Source organism: Ascidiella aspersa, chromosome 1, assembly GCF_963924565.1.
Source record: "Ascidiella aspersa chromosome 1, kaAscAspe10.2, whole genome shotgun sequence".
Classification (NCBI taxonomy): domain Eukaryota; kingdom Metazoa; phylum Chordata; class Ascidiacea; order Phlebobranchia; family Ascidiidae; genus Ascidiella; species Ascidiella aspersa.
The window spans coordinates 12174453-12197835 of record NC_139447.1 but is presented as its reverse complement, the minus strand read 5'-3'; the positions used below and the strand labels follow the sequence as shown (position 1 = coordinate 12197835).

Here is a 23383-nt window from a genome sequence, read left to right as displayed (position 1 = left end):
CCAAACGGGTTCAAAGTTCACCACAATCAAGCATATCCGTTTTAGAATGACCGTTGTTGGAATTTGTTTATTTCGAACTTTTAGTTTTTAGTAATATTGCAGTTACTTTAATGTTATGAGAAATTGGCCATAAAGTTGGTTATCAAACAAAAAATTCAAAACATAAAATTAAACAGGTTAAAAAGCTTGTTACATTGCAGGATTCAAACTACAGGGGGTGTTTTTATACCGAATGGCGAAATTACATCATAGCAAAGATCATTTTTTGTATTTTGTGAAGGAAAGGAAACGGATATTCGTTTTCCTTTTATGTAGTTGTGTTTTCGCTCGGAAAATCTTGACTCACAACAAAGGCATGTTCAGTTGGTCACGTGACCAACCGCTAGGTGTCACAGAAGACAATCAAGTAACGAATGGCACGGAAGCGTGACAGAAAGAATGTTGAAAAGTTTTGGTAGTTGGGTTCAGTTAACTGGCGCGAGGTTAAATTGTCGCCAGGCCGGAAGTTCGCGCGTATAGCAATAATATTCCCTCAAGTTGGATATTTAACTTCAAAGTCTTTTAAATTTATGAATAGCTCTCAGCCCGGTAGGTGTCAGGCAGATAAAACTTTAAAGAGAGTCGCTATTGTTGAGCTTTACGGTTATTTTAAATAAAGGTTTCTGAAATTTTTAAATAATGTGCCCTATTTTATTTGTATAGTAATTTGTAATGCGATGCTTTTATTAGGGTTAGGTATAATGTTATAGTTGTACGCTATTTTAATTGTTAGCAAAAATATTAAAAAAAAAATTGCTTGAAACCAAATATGTTCCTTGCCCTTTTATGGTCAAGCTAATCCTATTTTAATAATGATAATGATTAGTATAGATGTTTATGTTAATTAAATTTAAAACAATGTGTTAAAATTTATTTACTTGTTTTTGTATTTTTTTAAGAATTTTACTAGTGTATATATATGTCTGTATATAACTAGACCATGTCAATGGTTGTTGCTGCGCGAACACAAAGACGGGACAAGTCCGCAAATGGACAAAAACAGCCACAAGTAAGAATACTAAAATATTTATAACAAGTCTCCCAGGTTGGAAAGTTTGGCCTGCGCGGGTGATTTATCCCCCGCGCACTACCACTTTCAGCCGCGGTCACAGCCGCGCATTTTATAGAAAATGTGTTCACCCGCGCAAATTCGACTCGAGCAAACGCGCAAAACTTCAGCCGCGCAAACTTCTGTATGAAACTTAACAAGCACAAAAAAAATTGGCGGGCTGTATACTGAAGTTGCATAACATTTTTTAACGCTAGTCTATAAGACGCATATAATATAATGCATCATATAGAATCCCCTGCGAAACGGTCACGTGCATAGTGACGTCAAATTAGGCAACATCGAGTAATATTGCATATTAAATGCTACACTATCCAGCTTTTTGAATATTTACCTGCGCCCGCACACCAAACAGAAATTGCGCAGTGATTCAAGTATTTTATTAATGCTGTAAACCTGTAAGTTTAATATAAATTCGCAATTTACAACTTTCGGTACCCTGATGTTTAGTTTCAGCCGCGCAAGTTCAAGTCGAAATTTTATTTTCAGCCGCGCATTTTTTCAGCTGCAAAACATCTCCCCCGTGCAATATCCAAAGTTTCCAATCTGGCATGTCTCTTTCTCAGGTGCAATTGTGTTCGAAAAGACCAGTATTCAAATAAATTAACAAATTATGTTTGGTTTAGGGCAGTGGTCCTTAATCTTATTAGTGTTGTTACCCTTAAAATTAACTTGATTTATTTTCATTACTGTTTTAAAAAAATAAACAGTTATTTCTTGAAATTAATAAATAAATTACCAATAAAAAGTGGCCTATATATTTGCATTCAATTGAACCAATCTGGAAAGTATGCAGATCTCGACAAGATCTTGCGGTCGCACGGCCGAAAAAATCAGGGTGACAGGGTGCAACAAATGTCAAAAAAGTACACCTCGGGTGCACTTTATAATTTTTCAACTGTAATCGTATGCTCTAGATTCGGTTTAGATTTTTTTCGGGGTGCAGTTTTAAAAGATTGAAAAAAACTTGCGCGTGCAGTCGCAATACTTTCCACAGTTGCAATTAAAAACTTTTTTTTCATCAATATCAGAACTTTATTTTGTAGTCAATGTATTGTGCTACTATTTTATATTCGTTGCACAATATTTCACTGCTTTGTTATTTTTAAGGCCACAGCTGAACAGCTTCGGCTAGCTCAAATTATGAGTGGCAATCCCAAAGAAGAAGACAAAAATTATCATCTTGTTGAAAAGGTTTGAGTTTTCTTAAATATTGAATTGCGGAATGTTGTGCAAATGGCCCTACCTCTTGTAAGTTGTAGCTATTTTTCAGAAAATAAAAAAAAGGTTACATCCAACTTTTTTTTTGTCTAACACTGTTTACATAAAATATATAGCAGTTACTAAGGATTGCTGATTTATAAACATTTAAAAAAAAAAAAAAAGCACTGGCTTTGCTCGCCAGGTACACCTGGACTTCAAATGGTTAACAGACACTGAACAAGATTAACCATTAAAGTTTTCGCGTTTCCTCAAAGTAGTTTTATTCAAGTTTTCATTGGTAGTATGAATGACAACATGTGAACTTGAATTTTAAACCAAGCAAACGCTTTTTTCGCGCTTCGCGCCAACACTTTACTGCAGCCTTGAATGGAATTACCACATTTTCAAGTACCACAAAATCCAAGGCCTGCCAGATTCAAGTTGTTCCAACACTTTAATAACACAATTCCTAATTAACTTTTCGTGCGGACGGCAGAGACCTTTCTGGGGTTGGTTTTGGCCCGCGACTAGAAAAAGGTTTCCAACCCGTGTACTAGCTGGTCATGATTTTATGTTTAACTTTAATGACTGACATGCGACAGCCAAGTATTGTGTAAATTGTGAACGATAAATCACATGCACACAGCAAGAAAACTACAATTCAGGAATGTCCAATAATATCAGTATCAGTGATTGATCTGATCCCAAATAATATAGGAACTTCAGTCATGCTTTGCATTTAATTGTCGATTTAATATTAAAAGGTGAATTTATCAAAAAATAGTAGGTTAACAACTAGATTGAACTAAACTGCTTAACGCTAAAGAAAATCTTTGTGTAATGACCTGACAAAATTGACTTTGAATGTTTCAATTTTACCTATTTTGCTTGTTTAAGCTTAATAATGATTTCATCCGGTATGAGATTGTGATACTAGTTCCCCAAATATTAGGTATCTGTATAAAACACTCTTTAGAAATCCCTTCTGAATAACCTGTTCAATCTTATTCAAACTTTGAACAGGTGATGGAAGTTACAGGCACCAGCGAGGATAATGCAAGAACTGCCCTTTATGATGCAAACAATGACACAAACAGAGCAATCGAATTGATCTTGGAAAACGGATCTTTTGAAAAGGTGATTCTTGTTCTTTAAAACAAAACATATTGGCAATTTTTTTATAGCTAATGTTCTGAATCACATTGGTTATTTATTTATCAAGGTATTTTAAAAATTTAATAACGGCACTTCCTTACAAATCATTTTACTAGATTTTAAACTATAGTCCCAATTAATGCCAGTGTTGTAAACAAAACTGTTGTTTTGTTGAATATTATCTTTTGTTATTTTTGGTGTTCAACACAGCTCATGAGTAGTGCGACCTTTGACTTGCCGAAAATAGAAAAATATTGTATATTTTTAATAGACATATATACATCAAAAAACAGCTCCTCTGGTAAGTGTAATTGTTAACCAACGTTGTATAGGTTGCCGAAACGTTGGTTAACAATTACACTTACCAGAGGAGCTGTTTTTTGATTTATATTACCATGCCTGGTAGCAACAGTTTATATAGAGATATATACGGTATACGCGAACTGGCAAAATTAACCACCTAGGCCTAGTTTATTGAACTAGGTTGAGCAAGAAGTTTTTGCTTTATATAGTTGTTAATCTTTGATTTGGACAAACGAATTGACCCGTATTTGCTGTCTTCGCTTGTGAAATTTTTCCATTTTTTATATCGATAATATGCTCAGTCTTAACTTTCTGCAATTATTTTTCTCAGTCTTAACTTTCTGCAATTATTTTTTTAACCCCTTCCAAGAAACTGATTTGTGTTCAACCGTTGGTCAATAAAACATCTAAAACGTGTTGTAGGTAGAGTCAAACCACCAATCTAGTACTTCAAACAACCATAATATGATGTTTAAAGCAATGTTTTTTAACAGGTCAAAATTTTGTCAAAATAAATTATTTTTAGGTCAAAATATGTTAAAATTTTTTTTTTAAGTCAAAATTTCTAACTTTTTAGGTAAAAAATAATCGCCCTACCCATGAAGTTATGGAGAAGAACTGCTATTTGTTTGTTTTTTTCTATTCACTGATAGGTTTTGAAGTATGTCTGGTATTTTTACTTTTTAGAGTGCAGAATGGGAAACTGCTGGTCGAAAGAAAGGAAAAAATACACAACTAAAACTCCTGGACTCGTACGATGACGACACAAAAGACTCCACTCCTGGTGGAAGCAGATGGGAACGAAGTGAATCTAGAGGGAGAGGAAGGGGAAGAGCCTCAAACAAACGAAGAGGTAAAAAACTTCTCAAATTTAGTTAGTTATAAAATACTTTTACTTTGAAAATTATTTTTTTCAGTATATGTTGTCTGCAAGTTCATTACTAGCTCAAAAATATGCAGATTAAAAATAAATATTATTTTGTGGATTAGGCACAACTTTAGCGGAGCCAAACAACCAATGTCGGAACTCATGTCAATCTTGATAAATATTAATAACGCTTAAAGTAATAATATATAAAACATTAATACATTATATTTGTCAACCAAGTTTCATGGCGTTATAGGGGTTAGCAAAATTAGTAGCATATATTTTAATATGGTTATTAACCTCACTAGATGCTGAATTTATTTCCCTTCTGGGACTTTGCTTGTACTACCATCTTGATTAGGCCGGCTATATTAGTAATATGGCCCTCCCCTTGTATATTATTTTAAGTATGTAATAATGGTTGCTTAGGATTACCTAAGCAGGGCTGACAACAGGATGACCCCATGATTCCATGCCTTAATCACTTATTCTGCTTGTTGTTCGTCCCAAACTGCAAAGTTGTGTATGTCCAATGTTATGAATATCCTTTTTTATTTCTAGGAAAACCAGATGAGCCAGACAGATCTGTTGACGATGAAGGCAGGGGCTCATTCGACAATCGAGATCGTGGCAGAGGTGGAGGAGCTCCTCGTAGAGGCAGGGGAAGGGGAGGGTCCTACTCGAACAGAGGAAGGCAGCCTGGAAGGGGTCCAAGGAGATTTGGGTGGGCTGAGTTTGTTTAACATACGAAATTACACTTTGTTATTTTTGTAAAACCAGGAGTATTGATCAAACTTTGATGATTGGTGTCCACTCGCATGACTGTCAATTGCCTAAAACAAAAATTAGATGTTCTTATATAGATGTTTGTTAAAAGTCGTTGATCTGTAACAAATTATGTTAAACTTGAAAACATGAAGTAAGTAAGTAAGTAAGTAATGTTTATTTTTCCGTTAGCGCTTAAATTAAAATACTCAAGTAAGCTATAACAAAAAACAAATTCACGCGCGATACGGCCGGAGCAGCGAAGGGTCCAATGGACCTTCCAGTCAGCTGCACGGTGAAGGTGAAGGCCAATTTTTGCTTAATTCTATAACTAAAGATGCTTGCACAATGCACATTTATAAAAAAATATTATAACAGGTACATCAAACATTGTGAAAGTCCTACAAATTCTAAAATAAATATAATTTAGGGAGAAAGAAATTTGCAAATGAGACCTTTGCCATACAAAAATTTTGGCAAGTGTTAGAGATCAGTAAATCTGCTTTTATTGTCAATAAAATTTAAGGGAAAACGTGTACACTGAATGCCCTGCAATATATTTTCCAAATCACATTTTAAGGCGTTTCAACCGGGAGCGGCCAGACACAAAAGAGAATGGTGGGGGTGAAAGTGCACCCCTAGATCTCGACGAAGGCTTTGGCACCTACACCAGCAAACCAACTGAACCCAGCTCGGCATCACCCAATGAACAATGGGACCAAGATGAAGATGATTGGGATAGCATGGAGGTACGATAACCAATAAAATAAAAAATCCCGGAAATAAAAGGAAATTGGACAACAATTTACTTACTTAAATGTTCTGCACAATATAAATCACAATAAAACGTACACTTCTTTTTTATTTAAAAGAATGTTACTTTCTAATATATATATATGCGTTATTTTTCAAATATAACTTTGTTACCCACTTTTATGTTTTACAACGCTTTTTTTCTACTAAGATTTTTTATGTACTTAGAAATGTAACTTTTTTCTCTCTATAAGGTTGGAACCTGGTCAAATGCCGATTCTAAGAAGCAAGTCGAAAAGAAAACTGATTCTTTTAGCCAGCCTTGGGAAACAGAAAGTTGGGCCGATGATGTAAGTTTAATTATTTTACAATTTAGTCAAATTGTATCCATGTATAAAAAATGTAAATCATAATCTGTTTAAATATAGATATATTTATTAATTTCATTGTATTGAATATGTGGTCATTGGTCTTATTGCTAAATGCATAAGACTTTAAGAAGTTGATTACTTTATTCTAAAATAACACATGGAACTGCTAGAAATTGGGGTTAAGCAATATTAACAAATTTTGCAGTTGTCTTGAGTTTTTTGTTGCTATTCCTTAATGTGTACATGCTCATCAAGATTTCTCCTGTCTTAAATTTGTTTAACACTTTTGCTGTCAAGGTGTGTATTTTTTTATAAGTCAGCGATATGTACTTCATTAACAGCTCACGGAGACCAAGGTGTTTCAGTCGCAAAATGCCCAGATCCCACCCACTACTGCTAACCTTCACACACATATCCAAAACCAACCACAAAATCCTCCTGGTGCAGTTCCTCAAATGGGCGAAAGGATTGATCTTGGTGCTCTATTCAACAAGAAAACAGGTAACATACCTTTGTACTGTGTTTTTTCACTATTTTTAGTCTTGTATGAAAACAACTATTTTACCCAACATAACTTACTGTTGAACATTGTAATATCCACATTGTTACACAATTTTACAAAAACCAAAGGTGTTACCTCATTGTTTTGCCAAACCATGTTTTCCCCATATTATTAACTAAAGTTTACTGCTTAAATATTGTTTAATCTTGTTTGTCTATAAGTTGAAAGCTATATATTGAAATTTTCAAGTTTTATAATAAAACTTTCGTCAAAATTGCATAATTTTTCAGTTTTTAACTTATGAGGTTAATTTTTGCTTTAAAGCCCCAGCGAACGAGAGTGGCACCAATTTCAACCAACAGTTGAACAACAGTGGTCTGACACAAACCGGATTGGGATACAATTCAAATGAATCAATCCAACATACAACACCTTCAGTTATACAACAACTGCAGGGACAGGTAGGTTATTTTTTTAATCCTGAATTATCGCAGTCAAATGAGATAGACCTATTCAATTCTAGCCGACCTAGTAACTTTTCAAGAGACTTATGTAATCTTAAAGCTTTGGTAACAAAAGCTAAGCTTCTTTTATACCATTGAATATTTTGTTAATATTTCAAGAACAAATGCCCTGTTTTGAACTTTCTTTGTTTTTTTGTTTTTATTTTCAGTCAAGCTCGTTGTTTAGTGAGAACAAGCAGGCAAGTGATTTGGAACCCTCGTCACGTTTGTTTGGTTCCTATGAGACGACAAATACTTCCAACAACCCTGGCACCATTGGTCATTATGGCACTACGCAGAGTTCGGAAACGTAAGTGCCAAAAGAACCTTGTCAATTCTTATTGATAAAGATAATGTTAATTTGTATCTATCAACCAAAGGCTGTAACCAAATAACATTTTAAAAACTGTTTACATTTTAGGACAAATTAATATTCTGATCATTAGTTGTATGTAAAACTTAAAAAAGGTTAACTCTATTTGGAATTTTCCGTAAAAATAGTATTCTGCTCAAAATCAGTTCAGCGAAACATAAACAATAATATCATCATATTTTCGAAAACAGACATAGCAATAACAAACAATGTTAGATCACAATGCATTTTAACATAGTAAAAAAACATGCTCACAAAACAAAAACAAAATTGCTGCAAAATTTTTAAATCACAAAACATGTTTTTATTTCATTGCCGGGTCAACTCACAGCGGTCCTCAAAATTATGATTTTTTTCTCTATATAAACCAAAATCTAAACTGTACCCAATAATGCAACCTGATAGTCCAATGACGTGTGTCCTACTTCTATGCAAATGAGTTGGACTATCATGTATCCTAGTGATGTTGAGTTCCTTAAAACTAGGCCAGTTAACAGAACATGGTATAATTAAAAGTTAAATTTTATCTTTTTGTTTAGTTTATATTTTGAATTGCCCTTTAAGCACATAGGTGACGTGCCATATAAAATAAACAGGATTAACTGTTTTTTATTATATAGAAGCTGCTTTGTAAAATTAGGAATTAAGTATGTGAATAAAAGGTCATTGCAAAGGTTAAACTAGATTTACCAAACTTTTCAAAGCACAAGTAATCCAATTTAATAATCAATAAAGAATTTGTTTGCTTGGAAATGCTTTTGTGTGAATCATGTTTTACTGTTATTACAAATAAAATCACATAATGTATATGTCCTTTATTTATAGGATTACACCGTTCTTATTTTCAATGGTGAACTGTGTTGTCAATTGTCCTGTGATGTTTTAACATTTTTTTATTGTTCACAGGCCCTACTCCCAGTTTAATGGGAAGCTGGAATCAGCTGAGCGAAATGGCTCTTCCCTGCTTGGTTCATTTGCAGAGCAGTTTAAAACGACCGAGGAGCCCATTCAGTCTGGAATGCTTGGTCAAATACCTGGCTTGAATAAATCTGCGTTCACACCACTGAAACCAGTAAGTTCTGTGTACTTTTACATGTAAAACTTGTGTTGTGTTGTTAACCTGGAACAAGTATATTTGACTACATCTCAAGTTTACAAAGGTGTGATTTCATATTTATGAGAGGGCATGTATGTTGTAATATTTGGTTTATTAAGTCGATTATTTACTTCAATGGTAAAAGCAATCTCTGAAACTTTAATTCCAGTGTTACAGAATCCTACAAAACACCAAAAAGTGTTGTTTTGGCACTATATTGTCTTTGGAAATCTCCCACTCAACTTTAATTTATTATATTTAGCAGTAACTGTTCACAAGAAACTTTTAGCTGTGTCTGTAAAACACAGCACATTTCCCAACAGTTTGTTTCTAATAGGCGCACATTGATATATCGTTATAGCCACACCACAGTTGTAATTTAAAACAGAATGTCAAATTTGCCTAAATGTAATTACCCTATTTAGGCTGTCAATCAACCTAGCATTTATATTCCACACCAAAATATGCCTCCTAGCTAAACCTTTGCGTTGGACAACAATCAATGTCATTTTTAGTGCTATTTTTTACTTGGCGGCACAAACTTTTTTTTTACTTTGTGTTTTAATAGTAAAAAAATAGTTTTCAAATGAAGAACAAGGCATACATATATACTGCTTAAGTGTTTTATCGCAAAAATAGCTAAAGATTTGTAGAGTATTATGTTTGGGTCAGGTCGAGTTATCTAAAAAGCTATGAAATATGTTTTGATTCAGAGCACAACACAACAAAATAACTCATCTGGTGGCCTTGGTTCCGATTATAACAACTTTTCTCAAACACAACAGCGAGAAGCAACACAAGCCGTCAAGGCATCTGTAAGTTTGAAAGAAATGCTGTTATACTGCCAAACAATGTTTGTATAAATATCCAAACGAACCATAAAGATTAAAAAAGATTTGCAACAATTTTATTAAAAACGGCAAACACAAAGAAAATACAAAAAAGATTTATATAAACGCAAATATCAGAAATACTATAAAGTCCAGTTACATTTTGATGTTGTATTAAGTATAGTGAATAAGAGACAATAACTATCATGAATGTAAGCTATACCTGAAACACAGATCAGGAAATTACTTTATAGTGGAGTGTTGCAATATGTTGATTGTTGAATAAAGACGATTTTAGTTTGTTTATACCAAAAGTTTAATTAACATTCTGAATATTTCTCAGCTTGGCCTTTCACATGTTAACACTCAACATGGTGATGCTCCTGGTTCTGGAACACCGACCACCGGTTCAAGACTTACCCCTCCATTGAGTCAAGAAACCCTTTCGTTTGGTGCACCACTTACAATGCGACAACCAAAACCACAACGAAGGAAGCAACCTTCTACCTATTCAAAGGTAAAGGTATAAAATCCTCAATGTTTAGTAATATAATCTTCTAATGTGTTGTACAGAATATTAGGAATTTTAATATTTCATTTAAAATACAGAAAAAGCCTATTTTTTTGAAAGGTGCCAGACCTGCTGTTAGTTTTGGACTTTTAACATATTTAGATTATATCACACATTTTTACATTAACTAAGCACTTATATTGTGTTGCCACAAACATTATTGGTTAGTAAAGAATTAATTTAAATGTACTCTTGAGCCCTAAATATATTTATTCCACAGCTTATGCTTTTACTACATGTAAACCAACCAAGAAAGACGTAAATTATTTAGCCTACAAGCAACATCCAGTTAGTGTGATATCTATGTAAACAACAGTATGCTTCACAGATCCCGGCAGCTGCAGTTGAGATGCCCGGGTCGAGTGGAAATAGTTATCATGAAATGTCAAACTTCGATCTTCAATTTGGCATTGATGACAATGCGATTCCCGCCCAAGAATTTGGAAGCACTCCACCATCGAAGCCATCCACCGGTGTGACACAGAGCAGTTTGTTCAGCAACAGGTGGGCTGAAGTTAAACTTATTCAAATGTTATTTATTTATACCAGCGCTTCTTCGTGGGTTGCAAAATAGTTTCAGGTGGGCTGTGAACTTTTTACTGATGCTTTTCAATTTTGATTTGGGCAAATAGAAGCTACAACCTGAAAATGCAATTCGGTGCATTTTTACGCAATAGGTGTTAGATTTTTCCTAAATTTCGGCATACCCCGGTGGCACTATTAAGGCTTTGTTTCCATGTTAGGATTAAATTTTTTTAAAAGGTTACGAAGCACTGCTTTAAACCATTCCTAAAATAATTGTATACATTCCTGGACATTTCTAAATGATATATTTTTGTAAGTATCACTCACTGTTCTCCCCCCTTCATTTTATTTCTTCATGAAAATGAAATACTGTATTTTTATGTGCGTTGAAGATTTTTATAAGATAAATGTATATTTTTTAGTGCTGTAACAACGCAAGGTCTGATGAACCACCTTCCACCTGGCTCAATGGCTGAACCCTCCATGTTTACTGGCCAGATTCCCGGTCAACAGGTATTGTTTTTGTATGTCCAGAAATAGTTTTTTTAAGTGAACAGTAATTGGGCATATTTATCAAGTCCTATATATTTATTAATCAATGACAATTTTCAAAAGGTATTTTTGTTTTATTTTTTGAAAAACTCTTCACTTTTTGGCTTGAAAATTAATGTCAAAGCCTAATAGGTCAAGTAAATCAACATCAACTTTGAAAAAGACGTTTTAATATGCACTTGTATCTTTACTTGTTATTTATTTGAAATAATTACTCAACAATGAATGCTCTATTTGAAACTCAACGAAATCATACATTTTATTGCTTAGAAATTTTCAAACGTTTTCTAATTGTCTACAGACTGAAGCCCGTTCCATTCAAAGGTCAAGCTACCAAAGTCTGCAAAGTGACTTTACTCAACCTGGTGGCCAAGTAAGATGTTTGTGTTTTTACTTCTTCAAAAATTGACTACCTTGTAATAATAAGCCAACTCACTCCATGCAAAATTAACAACTTCCATTCTAAACCTAATTAAATATAAAATTAAAACCTTTTCGGAAGATTGTTTTTCACTTATTCTGACATGCAGTTGGGTGGAACGGCTGACTCTTTGTCTCACCAACAGGCAAATGAACCTACCTCACTTCATGCTTCCCAAAGATTCCCTGATGGTAAGATTACTGGCAGATTAAGCAGTCCTATAACAAACTATTTTTTACTAACCAATCTGATTCAGAAAACTAAACATGAAACTTATAAAACGAACTAATTTTTTGGTTTTTAGTATTTTTTTTCTTAAGTATTCTTTTCTTCATAACATTTATTATTTTACCAAACTATATAATATATTACTTTCTTTAAATATTCCACATATTGAACCATAATTTTACATGTGTTTTGCAGCTCCTAAATCGTCAGAACCCCTCCGTGGCCCCCCTGGTCTCCCCCATCCCAGTTCCTTGTCTTCTTCTGGTTCCTCTGCCACTGGCCTAGGTGGTTCCATGTCCGGTGCCCCCCAACAAGCCCAGGACCTGACATCTTCATATGGTTCTGCCCGAATTGGTCCGAGTGGAAATATATCTCTTACTGGACTGTCAGCGGAAACAGCAATTGATCCTTCAAGGTAATTTTGTGATGAGGTATTGTTTTTTATCAGAAAGTCTGATAATCCTTAAAAATGCCTATATCTTACCAATTCGAGTCACTCGTTTATTATTCAGTATTACACTACTACCTCTTCAGAACTTGTTCCATATAAAGTTTGGAAACTTTTAAGGGAAGTTTGGTAAAAACAAATATTGTATCGTGATCAGCTAGTCTGGTTAATGACTCTTATTAATGATTTGTTCTGTCCGTTATACTCATATACCACCACTTTACAGTTTCAAATATATTTTGTAGATACATTGCACCAAAACTTCAACACTAGTCTGTTGTTCACCTTTTCTATGGTGGGCAATTCATTACCTGGTGCTAAATTATGTTGTGATGTTACAGGGCAGACTGTGTGCGAGTTAATGCAGTCTGTAGTTTTCTGTCACACATTTAAACAACATACTATGATAATTGCAATGAGAAACAGAATTACATGTTAGCGATATAATCAGTTGGTAGATGGTGATTTTCGATTTTAGTTGCATAACACAACAAATTAGAACAATCTCAATAGATAGACAGGCATGTATCCCTTTTTTACATTTAACACTTAAAAAAATGTTGAACAAAATTTAAAATATGTTAACTGTTGTTTTCCAGTCTTGGTACTAAAGGTCATTCATTTTATGCAACGGCCTCGCATGCTCAAGCACAACAACAACTTGGTTCTGATCTTTCAAACTCTGCAGGTAACAACTTTATTTTTTTATAAAGTTTTCCTTATTCAATGCGGAAAAAAAATTGTCTAATTATATATTTATTGAGGCTTGAAGTGAGTTTTGCTTAACAATCATGTCATCTTTAACACATCTTGTCATGAGCTATTATCTTGTTTATTATTGATTTCTTTGCCACTCCTTAGAGATCTGACCCATTTACAATGTCATATGTCATCAATTCATTTTAGTTAATCCCTGTTTCTAAATTTGTTAAAGAGTATGTCTTGTTGCAGAAGAAGTATTAAAGCCAATAAAGCAGTACACTGTGTAAACACTTGTGTTTTTACCAATCAACAACATTTCATATCTGACATTTCAAACTGACTAAAGAGTTATTTCAAACATATGCGCAACTTTAACTTTGTCTATTTAGGTTTGCTATTTTTTATGACTTATTTAAACCTCCAACCATTATGTTTTCTGCTTTTTATTACAAAGCTGTTACTTTTTACCTAAATTTACTCTGCATATTGCTTAACAAGGTTTATAGCAACCACCCATTCATAAAAAAGACTAAAAATTAATTTCTACTTTAAAAAAATAATAGAGTTGGTTGGGTATCTATGTATACTTTTTGAACAATTAGGTTTGGCCTAGTTAACTTTAATACTGTATACTAGTTGATTTCAAGTGATGTCAGACTACATCCATTTCACAATTATGTATTTCAAAAATTGTGATGCCCCTCGTATTAATTTTATTAATACATATTTGAGTTTTTTCTGCAATTCATGTTAGTCCACAGAGAAGGTTGTAAAACAGTGGCATTCATGTGACAGAAAAACTAAAACAGTAAAGTTGAATCAATATTGTTTAATAACCATTACTTTTTATATTGCTTTTGTGAGTTGCCTATTGTTTGTATGCACTAGCGATGGTGTATATACCACTGTCATCGGGGATTACTCGTTTACACTGGAAAATCTGAATTCTATATGTTCCTATAGGCCGCAGCCTACGTTCTCCTGTGCCAACGTCGAGTCTGCAGGGAAGTATGCAGGGTTCGCCAATGCCAGCTCATATGTCTGTAACTCCATCTAAAGACGATCATTCTGTGAGTTCAAGCTGAACTTTACTATTTTTCGAACCTGTTTTATGTAAAAGCAAACCGGTTTTGAGGGTCTTGTATTGTACAGTGTACTTTAGCTTTCTATCATGTCTATCTAAGACAATCTTATCATATATAATAGTTAAGTGAAGTTTTTAATCTATTTGCAACTAATAAACTGAGCTGGTTTTGCTCTGTGCAGGTCTCTAAGACTATCTTTTCTCAACTTTTTTTGTAATTGTTTGGGTAAACTGGTATTTCACTTGAAATGCCTGCAATTTTTTTGTTTAGTGGCTTTATACTTTTATAGTTAAGTAATGTGGGATCAATGAGAAATGTCAATAACGAAAGTAAAAAATGTATGATTTATATATTAAAATGTTTCCTCTTTCTGCCCATGACACACCTGGCAACCTTCCACGGCTCACATGATAAGAAGCGCTGCTTTAAGACAATCTTAACCTACTTAAAAAATTAGTACAACAAAAGCCTTTGTAGACTTCGAAATCTGTTGATCAATGATACAAGTAGGGCAGGCTAGACAAACAACTAGCCTCCAGTGAGATTCCAACTCACGGCCTCCATACCGGGATTGTTGCTCTACCAACTGAGCTATACAGGGCCAAGAGAGGAGCGAGTTGAGAAACAACCATACAACACCATGCTTGCTAAAAAAATAAGTTAATTTTGTTTAATCTTTGTAAAACTGTTGATCGAGCTGGTTTTGCTATTTGCAGTCTGGTTCTGTTACATCTGCAATCTCATCTTTGACGAGTGGTCTTGGTCAAGCGCATATTACCCCCCATTCAAGTGGGAGTCAATCACAGGGGCAGGCAGCACCGCTGAACATCCCTGGGACTAATGCTGGCACCGCAGGCTCCGGCAATTATGGGTCAATGAACATGCACCTGCAATACAGGTTTGTAGAAATTTTTCTACATGTCGTTGGAGTATCAACTCCATCAAAAATGTGATGAGAATAGATGCAGTCAATAGAAATACATTAATGAGTAATTTTGATAGAGCCACTTAGGCTTTATCGGTATTGTCATAACTCATAAGAATAAATGCGCTTTATGCAAAAATGCTCTATACTACTCGAGACAACCTGAATCCCGACTCAGACATGCACAGTAGCAAGTTCTGAACTGATAAAACCACTTACTATAAATTGTAACTTTAGGTGACATAGCAAAGGGTGGAATGTTATCCTCCTGACCTACAGTACAGTATGTAGGTGGGCGAGTTGTACAAAACTTGTACAAGTGGATTGCTCTACACTCTACAGCTACACTATTTTGGTTATGGAATGGGTTGAATACATGGCTATGGAGTCTTAGGCGGAAAACCGAATTAAACAAACTCTGGCTGGATTTTGACTCAATTTTTTTTTTTCTCGTGGAAACTTTTTTTATTTCTCTGGTGCATAGTTCTTATTGCGCTTTGGCTCTGCTGTGAGGGAATAAAACTTATTAGGAAGCAAAATAAGATTTTGCCAGCAAATAAGTTGCAATTTTTAGTAGTTTAGGTTGGCAGCATATGTCATTATGGGTACTAGACCTGTTTGTCAGCTGAACATTTTACTTGGCTTTCCTTTTAGAATATACATTACCAAAAATTTTGTTTGTTACCTAATATTTGCCAACCCCTGTCCTAGACAAAACCAATATATATATTTTTCAAATATATAATAGTGGAATATTCCCCGCGAATAATAAATACTGTGAGGAATCTGAAGATATCCAACGATTGTTTTCTAGTGCTTCGCCACAGGCCTCTTCCCAATCTGCCGTCGCTCCGACGATAAGCTCACCACCAGTAAACAAGCACCTTGCTGCGGCCGACCTCTATTCATCCGCAGGACTCCATCATAACCACCAGCAACCCTCCTCCACTGTATCCTCCATGATCGCATCCTCTCTGGGAGCTGGCACTGCAGGTACAAGTTTTTTTTTTTTTAGCTTGGCTTGTTTTTTTAAATAACTAGGACAGGGTCGGCCAAATCGCACCTCGCGAGCCGCATGTGGCTGCCTATTCAAAAAAATTGTTTTTTTATAAATTTAGAATTTGCATTGCCCGGTGTTAATTTTTGTGTACTTAAAATGCTGTGCACCTTAAATCTGTTTGCTACCTTTTAAGCTGCGATAGATTTTTTCACCTAACCCTTAAATGTACTTACGATGCATATTTGCCCACAAGACTCATCTTATGGCGTCACGGTTTTACCACGTCCTCTCAAACAAAATGAAGGGATCCATCCCTGCTTAACTCATAATACTGTTTGTAGAATTAAGTCAACACATTTTAGAAACTTTGATAGCGTGTTGGCATTTATTTAAGAAGTCCTGCAGTGTTTAAAAAAATCAGTAGTCAAATCACTAATGACTTATATTGGTAAACCATTGGTCTTTAAATATTCCTTAAATAAATGTCTGCTAGTTTTCCTTAAAATTATTTACTTGGAATTTATGTTTGGTGTTGTTAATAGTTTTTATTCTGCTTTGAAACGATGACTGAACTCAATACAAAATTTTCAGCCAAGACGTCGGTGAACATGACGTCAACCAAACCTGGACCTCCTAATCTTCCGCTTGGTGTACCTCCGCTTCTGCCGAGTCAATACACAATTCCAATGGCACCTGGTGGCTTGATGGCGGCCTATGCTGTAAGCTAAATGTTTATCATAGTACTTGTATATATTAAACGTTCCAGGTGACAGCCGATTTAGATTAATAGTTGTTATTAGGGAAAATAATCAAATCGGTTAATTCTGAGACTATTGCAGTGGGCTTCTTAATATGTGAACTTTCATACTATTTTATTGCATTTCAGCCAGAAGCATTGTATGGTTACCCAGAGTCGCTGATGGCTGTACAGTCAAGAGTGGTCAACCCAATGGTATGCCTGACAGTTAATGCTTTTTTATAACTATAACTGTTATTTCAGGGAGTTGTATATTCGAAAATAAGAAACTTTTTGGGATTTTGACTACTGTAAAATACACATAGATAAATATATCCGGTGTAAAAAAGTATGTTACTAACTGTATTAGGGAGCACACATCTAAAGCAGAATAATGTGTAAAACCATAACATTAAGACCAAAGACCTAATAAAGCCAAATTCGCTGTAATGTCCACGACAGAATAGTATATAAATCGTATGAATAAGACCTAAACCTGTCGGAATAAGGGGTGGTGACAGGGGTTAGAAGTTGGGTTGAGGTTAAAATTCTTAGCGGAGTTAGTGATGTACTTAGGGGTGGTTGTATTGGCATGATTCTGACAATTTAGGTCTTATTCTGATTTAGACGGTTCTACGATTATTAGGTATTATTCCTCTTCTGTTTTTATTCCGAAGTGTTTTTTTTTCAATGTTAATGTTGTTCTTATTTCAGTCTTATGGCTGGAGTCCGTTTATTACAGTAGGGAATTGGGATTGTTCGACAGAAATGCTTTGTTTTAAAATTAGGTTTCTCTTTAACAGCAAAACTACTATGACATGTCCTCCTTCCACAATTCGAACAACCAAGCTGTGACAGCAAACTCTGCCAATCGGGAATCAAGCGCCAGCACAACTAACCAAGGGTAAAAATTATACTTAAAATTTGCAAACCATTTAGTGATGCATAAAAGAATACGCGTCGTTTAGTAAAATGAGCTTTACTTCACAAATACAGCAAATACAACATGGCAGATATTTTACTTTAAAAACTCGTCCTATTATTTACTTATTTATTTGCTGAGCAAAAAATTTGAAAACTAACAACAAATGTTTGAAGCTCTTTAAAGTATTACGAGGGCAAAATTGACGTTATGTAACTGAAAAACGCACTCCTACCTTATACTGTCGGAGTGTCGGGGTTGTGTAGCTTTGTTAAAAGCATCAAAACGTAACATGCAGAAAATTCAGTCACAGAGAGCCTTCAAGTCCGACGTCTGTGATTGGAATGGTGGGTGCTTCCAGTCAGCAAGTTGCCGGACAACACAATGCACAGCAACTTAAAGGTACAATACCTTCTATTACTTGATTTATTTACTAAGAAAAATGGCTGTCATATTTAAAATATATATGTGTTTTACTGTTTATGTTACTTGCAAAATAATGAAATATTTTTAATAAAATAAACAACGTATTTCTTTCAACGTCGTAAATCTATTTTAGTAAAAAATAAAAATATTAATAAATGCAGTACACGTTACTTTCTCCTTTAAAACTAAACGTTTTTGAAGTTATTTGTTTTCTGTATCCAAACGTCGCACTTCCCACAAATGAAAATGTTTTTCGGGAGCTACTTATACCTAAATTTGCGCTTAATTTATTGTTCAAGTGATGAAGTACTACGACTTTCGCTCTACTGAATTCTAATGAAGCGAACATAGTCTTCTGATGAGCACAATGTTATTAATTAAAAAAAATAATTATGAACATAATAATTAAAAAGGATCTAGTTCAATTTGTAGTGCTAATTAAGTTTTGCTTTATGCATTCAGTGTCGCAGACCGGTTCGCATCAACAGCCGTTCATGAACCTTCCCACTGGTCCTGCAGCTTACCCTGGTTACGCCAATGTTTACTACAACGCTGCAGCTTTCCAGTACCCACCGGTGCTAGCTGCTGTAAGTTCAAAACGTTTACTAGACCAGTGATTGTCATTTTATAGAACTAATACATGTCATAGGAATGTCCAATACTTGCCAATTTTTAATACCTAATTCTTTGAATAAAAACTTTAGCGATCTGATACCAAATGACGTCATTAGTATGCTGAAACAAGCAAAATATGAGCTGATTCATCGAAAGGTAGTTTTTTTTTCGGTTTAAAAGACAAAATTCTGTTTAGCATTAGGGTTACCGTCAGTTTTTGTTTACTTATTTTTAATTATTTACGTTTCAAATCACTGCTTTGCATTGCTGATCAATGATTAGGGCTGAAGTTTGAACAACCTCTATGACTTGGAATTACGTCTCAGCTTTGATCTGATATTATTGGACATCTTACATAGGGAAAAAAAAGTTTTAGTGCCATCCTAAAGATATGTATTGTGTGATGTGACACTGTAATCTGTAGCTCAATAACGACGAATTGAACGTGAGCAAGTGCATTTTTATTGTATTGTCTTAAATCCCATTAATATTTTCCAGGCCCGCTGCTAGAATTACAGTGCTAGACATATGGTCAAGGAAAAAGTATTAACTGAACTTTCAACAACCTCTTTCTATTTTTTGTTCGATTAAAAGTTGTGTTTTGTTTAAACTAGTTCTATTTTATTTAATGTTACAGGTCCCTCAAAGCGGTAAGCACTCCGCAAACGCAACGACTGCATTCCAACAACATGGAACTGGTTTCGCCAACGCTTATTCCACTGGTAAGAGCTCATTATATGATTTCGTGTTGTTATTTTTAGGCATTATAAAATATAAAGTTCTTGTACCTTTTTGTAAGCGGTTATAGTTAAAAGTATATTTTATGTTTGTTTGCAGCATCTATTAACGCTACCAGTGCAAACAATCTTCATGACTTGCAAGGACAAGGATATAATAAAAACCATGTGGTAAGTTCTTATAAATATTATGAATGATGATATCTAATTCACTTTCTTTTATAAGAAATATTTGTATTAGTGAGAAATGAACTTAACAGTATTAAATAATTAAAAGAGGTACTTTCGTAGTTATAATTTACAGTATGTACATTATGTTGTACAATAGCGCCATGAGAATAAATATTCTGGCCTTGATATGGTCGCGATCGATCGAAGCTGTTCTAATTTTAGGTTTGTTAAAAGGAAGTTTATTGTTTCAGTCTGCATTCGACAAACAACAAGCGGCAGCCTTTCATCACCACGCGAACACGCCCCCTCCTCAGTTTAATTACCAGGTACCACTGCTGATTGGTACCACTGCTGTTTGTTTATCATTGCAAGCAAAATGTCCTGTGTCGTAAACTCGCTACTGATATATCGGTTGAGGCGAGCTTCGTCAAAAATTCAAGATTTATTAAATAAATTAACTTAAAAATCGAACACCCGGATATATTGTTAGTTCAGTAAAATAAAATGATTTGCAAGTAATTGAAGCATTGGCCGCCACAAGTTGAATAAATAATAAAAAATATATACTAGGATTCGACATTGTGGATTGGTTATTCTACATTCGAAACTTAATATTCTACAATCCCCTGAGATTCTACGTTAGACATCTCGAGTGATGAGATTCAAACTAAGCATGGTCTATATTTCCGGCTGATGTTTTAACGATACTTTTGCATTATGCAGAGTGCTACTTTCGAGGTGGCAGATGCCAGTTAGAAATGTACACACATTTGTATTAGTTTCAAGGCATTTGCCATTTTTAACCCGATAATGCTTGCAGACACTGACAGCGGCGATGGCGGCGGCTAACAGTGGTGGGGCGGGCGCTGGTGGCGGTGCTCCGGCGATGAGTCCCTACACCCAATCTCCGTTCATGGCCATGCTGCCCACTCACCATCTTCACGTTCAGCAACACGGTGACGTCGGCCAGAACGTCGGCTCACAGAGGGCTCAGGTAACTATTTTTTTCCGAAAAAAAATTCACCCTCAGTCTTCACCGTGGATATATTTTTAAATAAAGTAGATTAGTGCCTAAAAAAGTATGCGTGCATTTTTATCTGTCTATTTTAAACATCCTTCTTCGAAAGTCAGTTGGGTAGGTTGTCAAAACGTTCTTTTTTCTTAACTATTCCGAGTGCAGTTTTTTGGCGCTAATCGTCCAGTGATACCTCTTTTGTTTACAATGGTAAAAAACAATTTTGTTGTCCGTTGAGCGCAACTGAGTTATTAGAATAACAGGATGGGCACAAAGTCATTGAATTCCCTTTATGTCCAGCTTAAGTTATGTGTTTAGAAAGTGCCGCTAAAAATCAATTAACTCTTTTTTTTAATTGTGTTAGCAATGACGTTCATACTGTTGTGTTTCGAATTAATTTCAAAAAGCGTCGAACAATCCCATTAGAGTTTTTAAAAATTAAAAAAAAAATTCTGAAAAATCTTGATATGTCTTGGAATTTTTTATAAAATAGTGTGGCAATCCTGATTAGGTGTGACTGAAAGCCGACTATATGTTTTGCACAATTCATTCGCGCATAAAAATTATGAGATTAAAAATGTAATTATTTGGACAGCTGTGTTCGCACCAGGCTTGTAACAGATTAGGTTTTGCACTCGCGTTTTTGCAGTAGGACTCTTTTATCTGACATGTTTTGTTTGTTTTTTCTTTCAGAATTCAAATCCAATTGGGAAGTCCGCCGCGAAACCCGGCTTCGGCCAATACTGGGGCAACTAAATCTCAACTGTCAAACATGTCTCCGTTTCTTTGTATTTTTCCTTAACAAAAGCGGCGAGTCGCACCCTTACCTTGCTACCAGCTACTTAGTTTAAAAGTTCGTCAAGCTGTACCACTTTGCCCGTTCCCCTGTACAACTATCCCCGACAACAGACCCGCGATTTTTTTTGTAAAAAAAACTGTTGTCATCCTCTTACTTTTGCTTTTTGTAGTAACGACTGTGTTGTATGTTGTCTTTTGTATTTTTTCTCTCCTTCTCTGCATTCGAGGAAAGAGGCTGGGGTGCGATTTCCCCTCCCCTAACTTCAGCGCCGACATCACTGAATTTACGTACGACGACTTGCACTCCTTGTCAATCGGCTTCAACATTTAGCTGTTGAATAAATATGACTCTTATCCCAAAGAACGCAACCGTTCCAAATGCGCACCACGCGTCTCAAATAACTACTTTTTCTACACTCAAAAAAGACGCTTTGAAAGCAACCAAATATTTTTGTACGCCCTTTGTTGCTCCGAATCCTATTCCTAGTTTGGTTTTATTCAAGACTGCTCTACAAAGAGCGTGTAGAGATGGTTGTACAAATATGTCACAATCACAGTCCAATAATATCCGAAGTAAATTAATTAAGTTCAAGACCGTTTGTCATACAAAATGGTGAACAATTTCTCTGGGTTAAGCGTCCTTCTGCACAAGTTCACCACATTTTGGTCGAAACCCAACTGTATTTCCATGCTTTTGTTGTTTATATGAATATTGTGTATAGGGGTTTGCTTTCGGCTGTTCTAAGGCTATTTCCATTGATTAACTTCATTAGATTCCCTTTAGTTAAAACGGAAGCTTGTCGTTTTGTTTCTTTGTTGAAAGAAACAACTTCAACGCTTAAGGTAAAGTTCCATTGTGGCATCCATGTGTAGTTTGGGCGGCTTTGCCAACTTCTTTGTATTTTCGATTGCTACCGTAAATGAACATAAAATGCGACATGTATATCGGACTGCTGATTTGGACTTCCAATACAAGCCAAAGGGAAACAAAACAACCTGGTCTCTCTACTTGAAGTTGGCAATCCTAAAAAATAGGAGCTTGCGTGGGCTAGCATAGCTGCAAAGAATTGCTTTTTACGAGCTCTTAGGAAATTAGTAACTTTCACTAAATATAGACTCCTAATATGTTATGAAGAGTCTTACTGTGAATGTAGGCAGCCTATGATTAAATGTGTAGTTCGATACGCTGTGTCCACAAAATATCAATCAACTACGTGTTGTTTAACAATGTGGACTGAGTCTCCTTGGTTTAACAATTTAACAGTGACGGGTTTGTGAAGTATGGGAGGGTTGCATAATTCTGGGGATAGATCACCATTGGATACTTCATTTTTATATCTAGTATGAGGAGGGTTAATCTAGTGATAGTGTAATACAAGTTTGGTGTAAATTAATAGTTGACATTTAGAGAGCCACGTACTTTTTTGTTTCAATTAACTAAAATGACAATTGTGTAAATTAATTGCAAGGGCTTAAAAAACTTATTTTAAAAAAATAGTTGTTATTGCTAATTAAATCGTACCTGTCCCACTTGAATTGTTAGAAAAAATTATATATTTCTTTAGAAGTGCCCCTCTAATGTGCTTTTAGCGTTGATCAATATAATACACTGACGAGCCCAAAAATTTATCAAACTAATTCCTTGTTTAAACAACGGTAAAAAAAAACTTCACAAA

At 34.9% G+C, this 23383-nt stretch overlaps 1 protein-coding gene across 1 annotated transcript; it reads left to right on the top strand.

The window, feature by feature from the left end:
* Nucleotides 1-937: 937 nt before the first annotated feature.
* On the top strand, nucleotides 938-22650 carry LOC146167546 (uncharacterized). Its single transcript, XM_083385998.1, has 32 exons — nucleotides 938-1048; nucleotides 2219-2302; nucleotides 3335-3448; nucleotides 4457-4622; nucleotides 5208-5361; nucleotides 5983-6151; nucleotides 6410-6505; nucleotides 6868-7027; nucleotides 7353-7489; nucleotides 7702-7841; nucleotides 8811-8976; nucleotides 9714-9815; nucleotides 10174-10347; nucleotides 10730-10905; nucleotides 11349-11439; nucleotides 11780-11851; nucleotides 12009-12090; nucleotides 12323-12542; nucleotides 13175-13263; nucleotides 14241-14347; nucleotides 15079-15260; nucleotides 16102-16280; nucleotides 16879-17006; nucleotides 17174-17239; nucleotides 17827-17927; nucleotides 18244-18347; nucleotides 18834-18971; nucleotides 19601-19708; nucleotides 19824-19894; nucleotides 20146-20220; nucleotides 20715-20888; nucleotides 21603-22650. The coding sequence occupies exons 1-32, from the start codon at nucleotides 980-982 to the stop codon at nucleotides 21663-21665; spliced, it is 3957 nt and encodes a 1318-aa protein (XP_083242124.1). The 5' UTR covers nucleotides 938-979; the 3' UTR covers nucleotides 21666-22650.
* The last annotated feature ends 733 nt before the right edge of the window (nucleotides 22651-23383 follow it).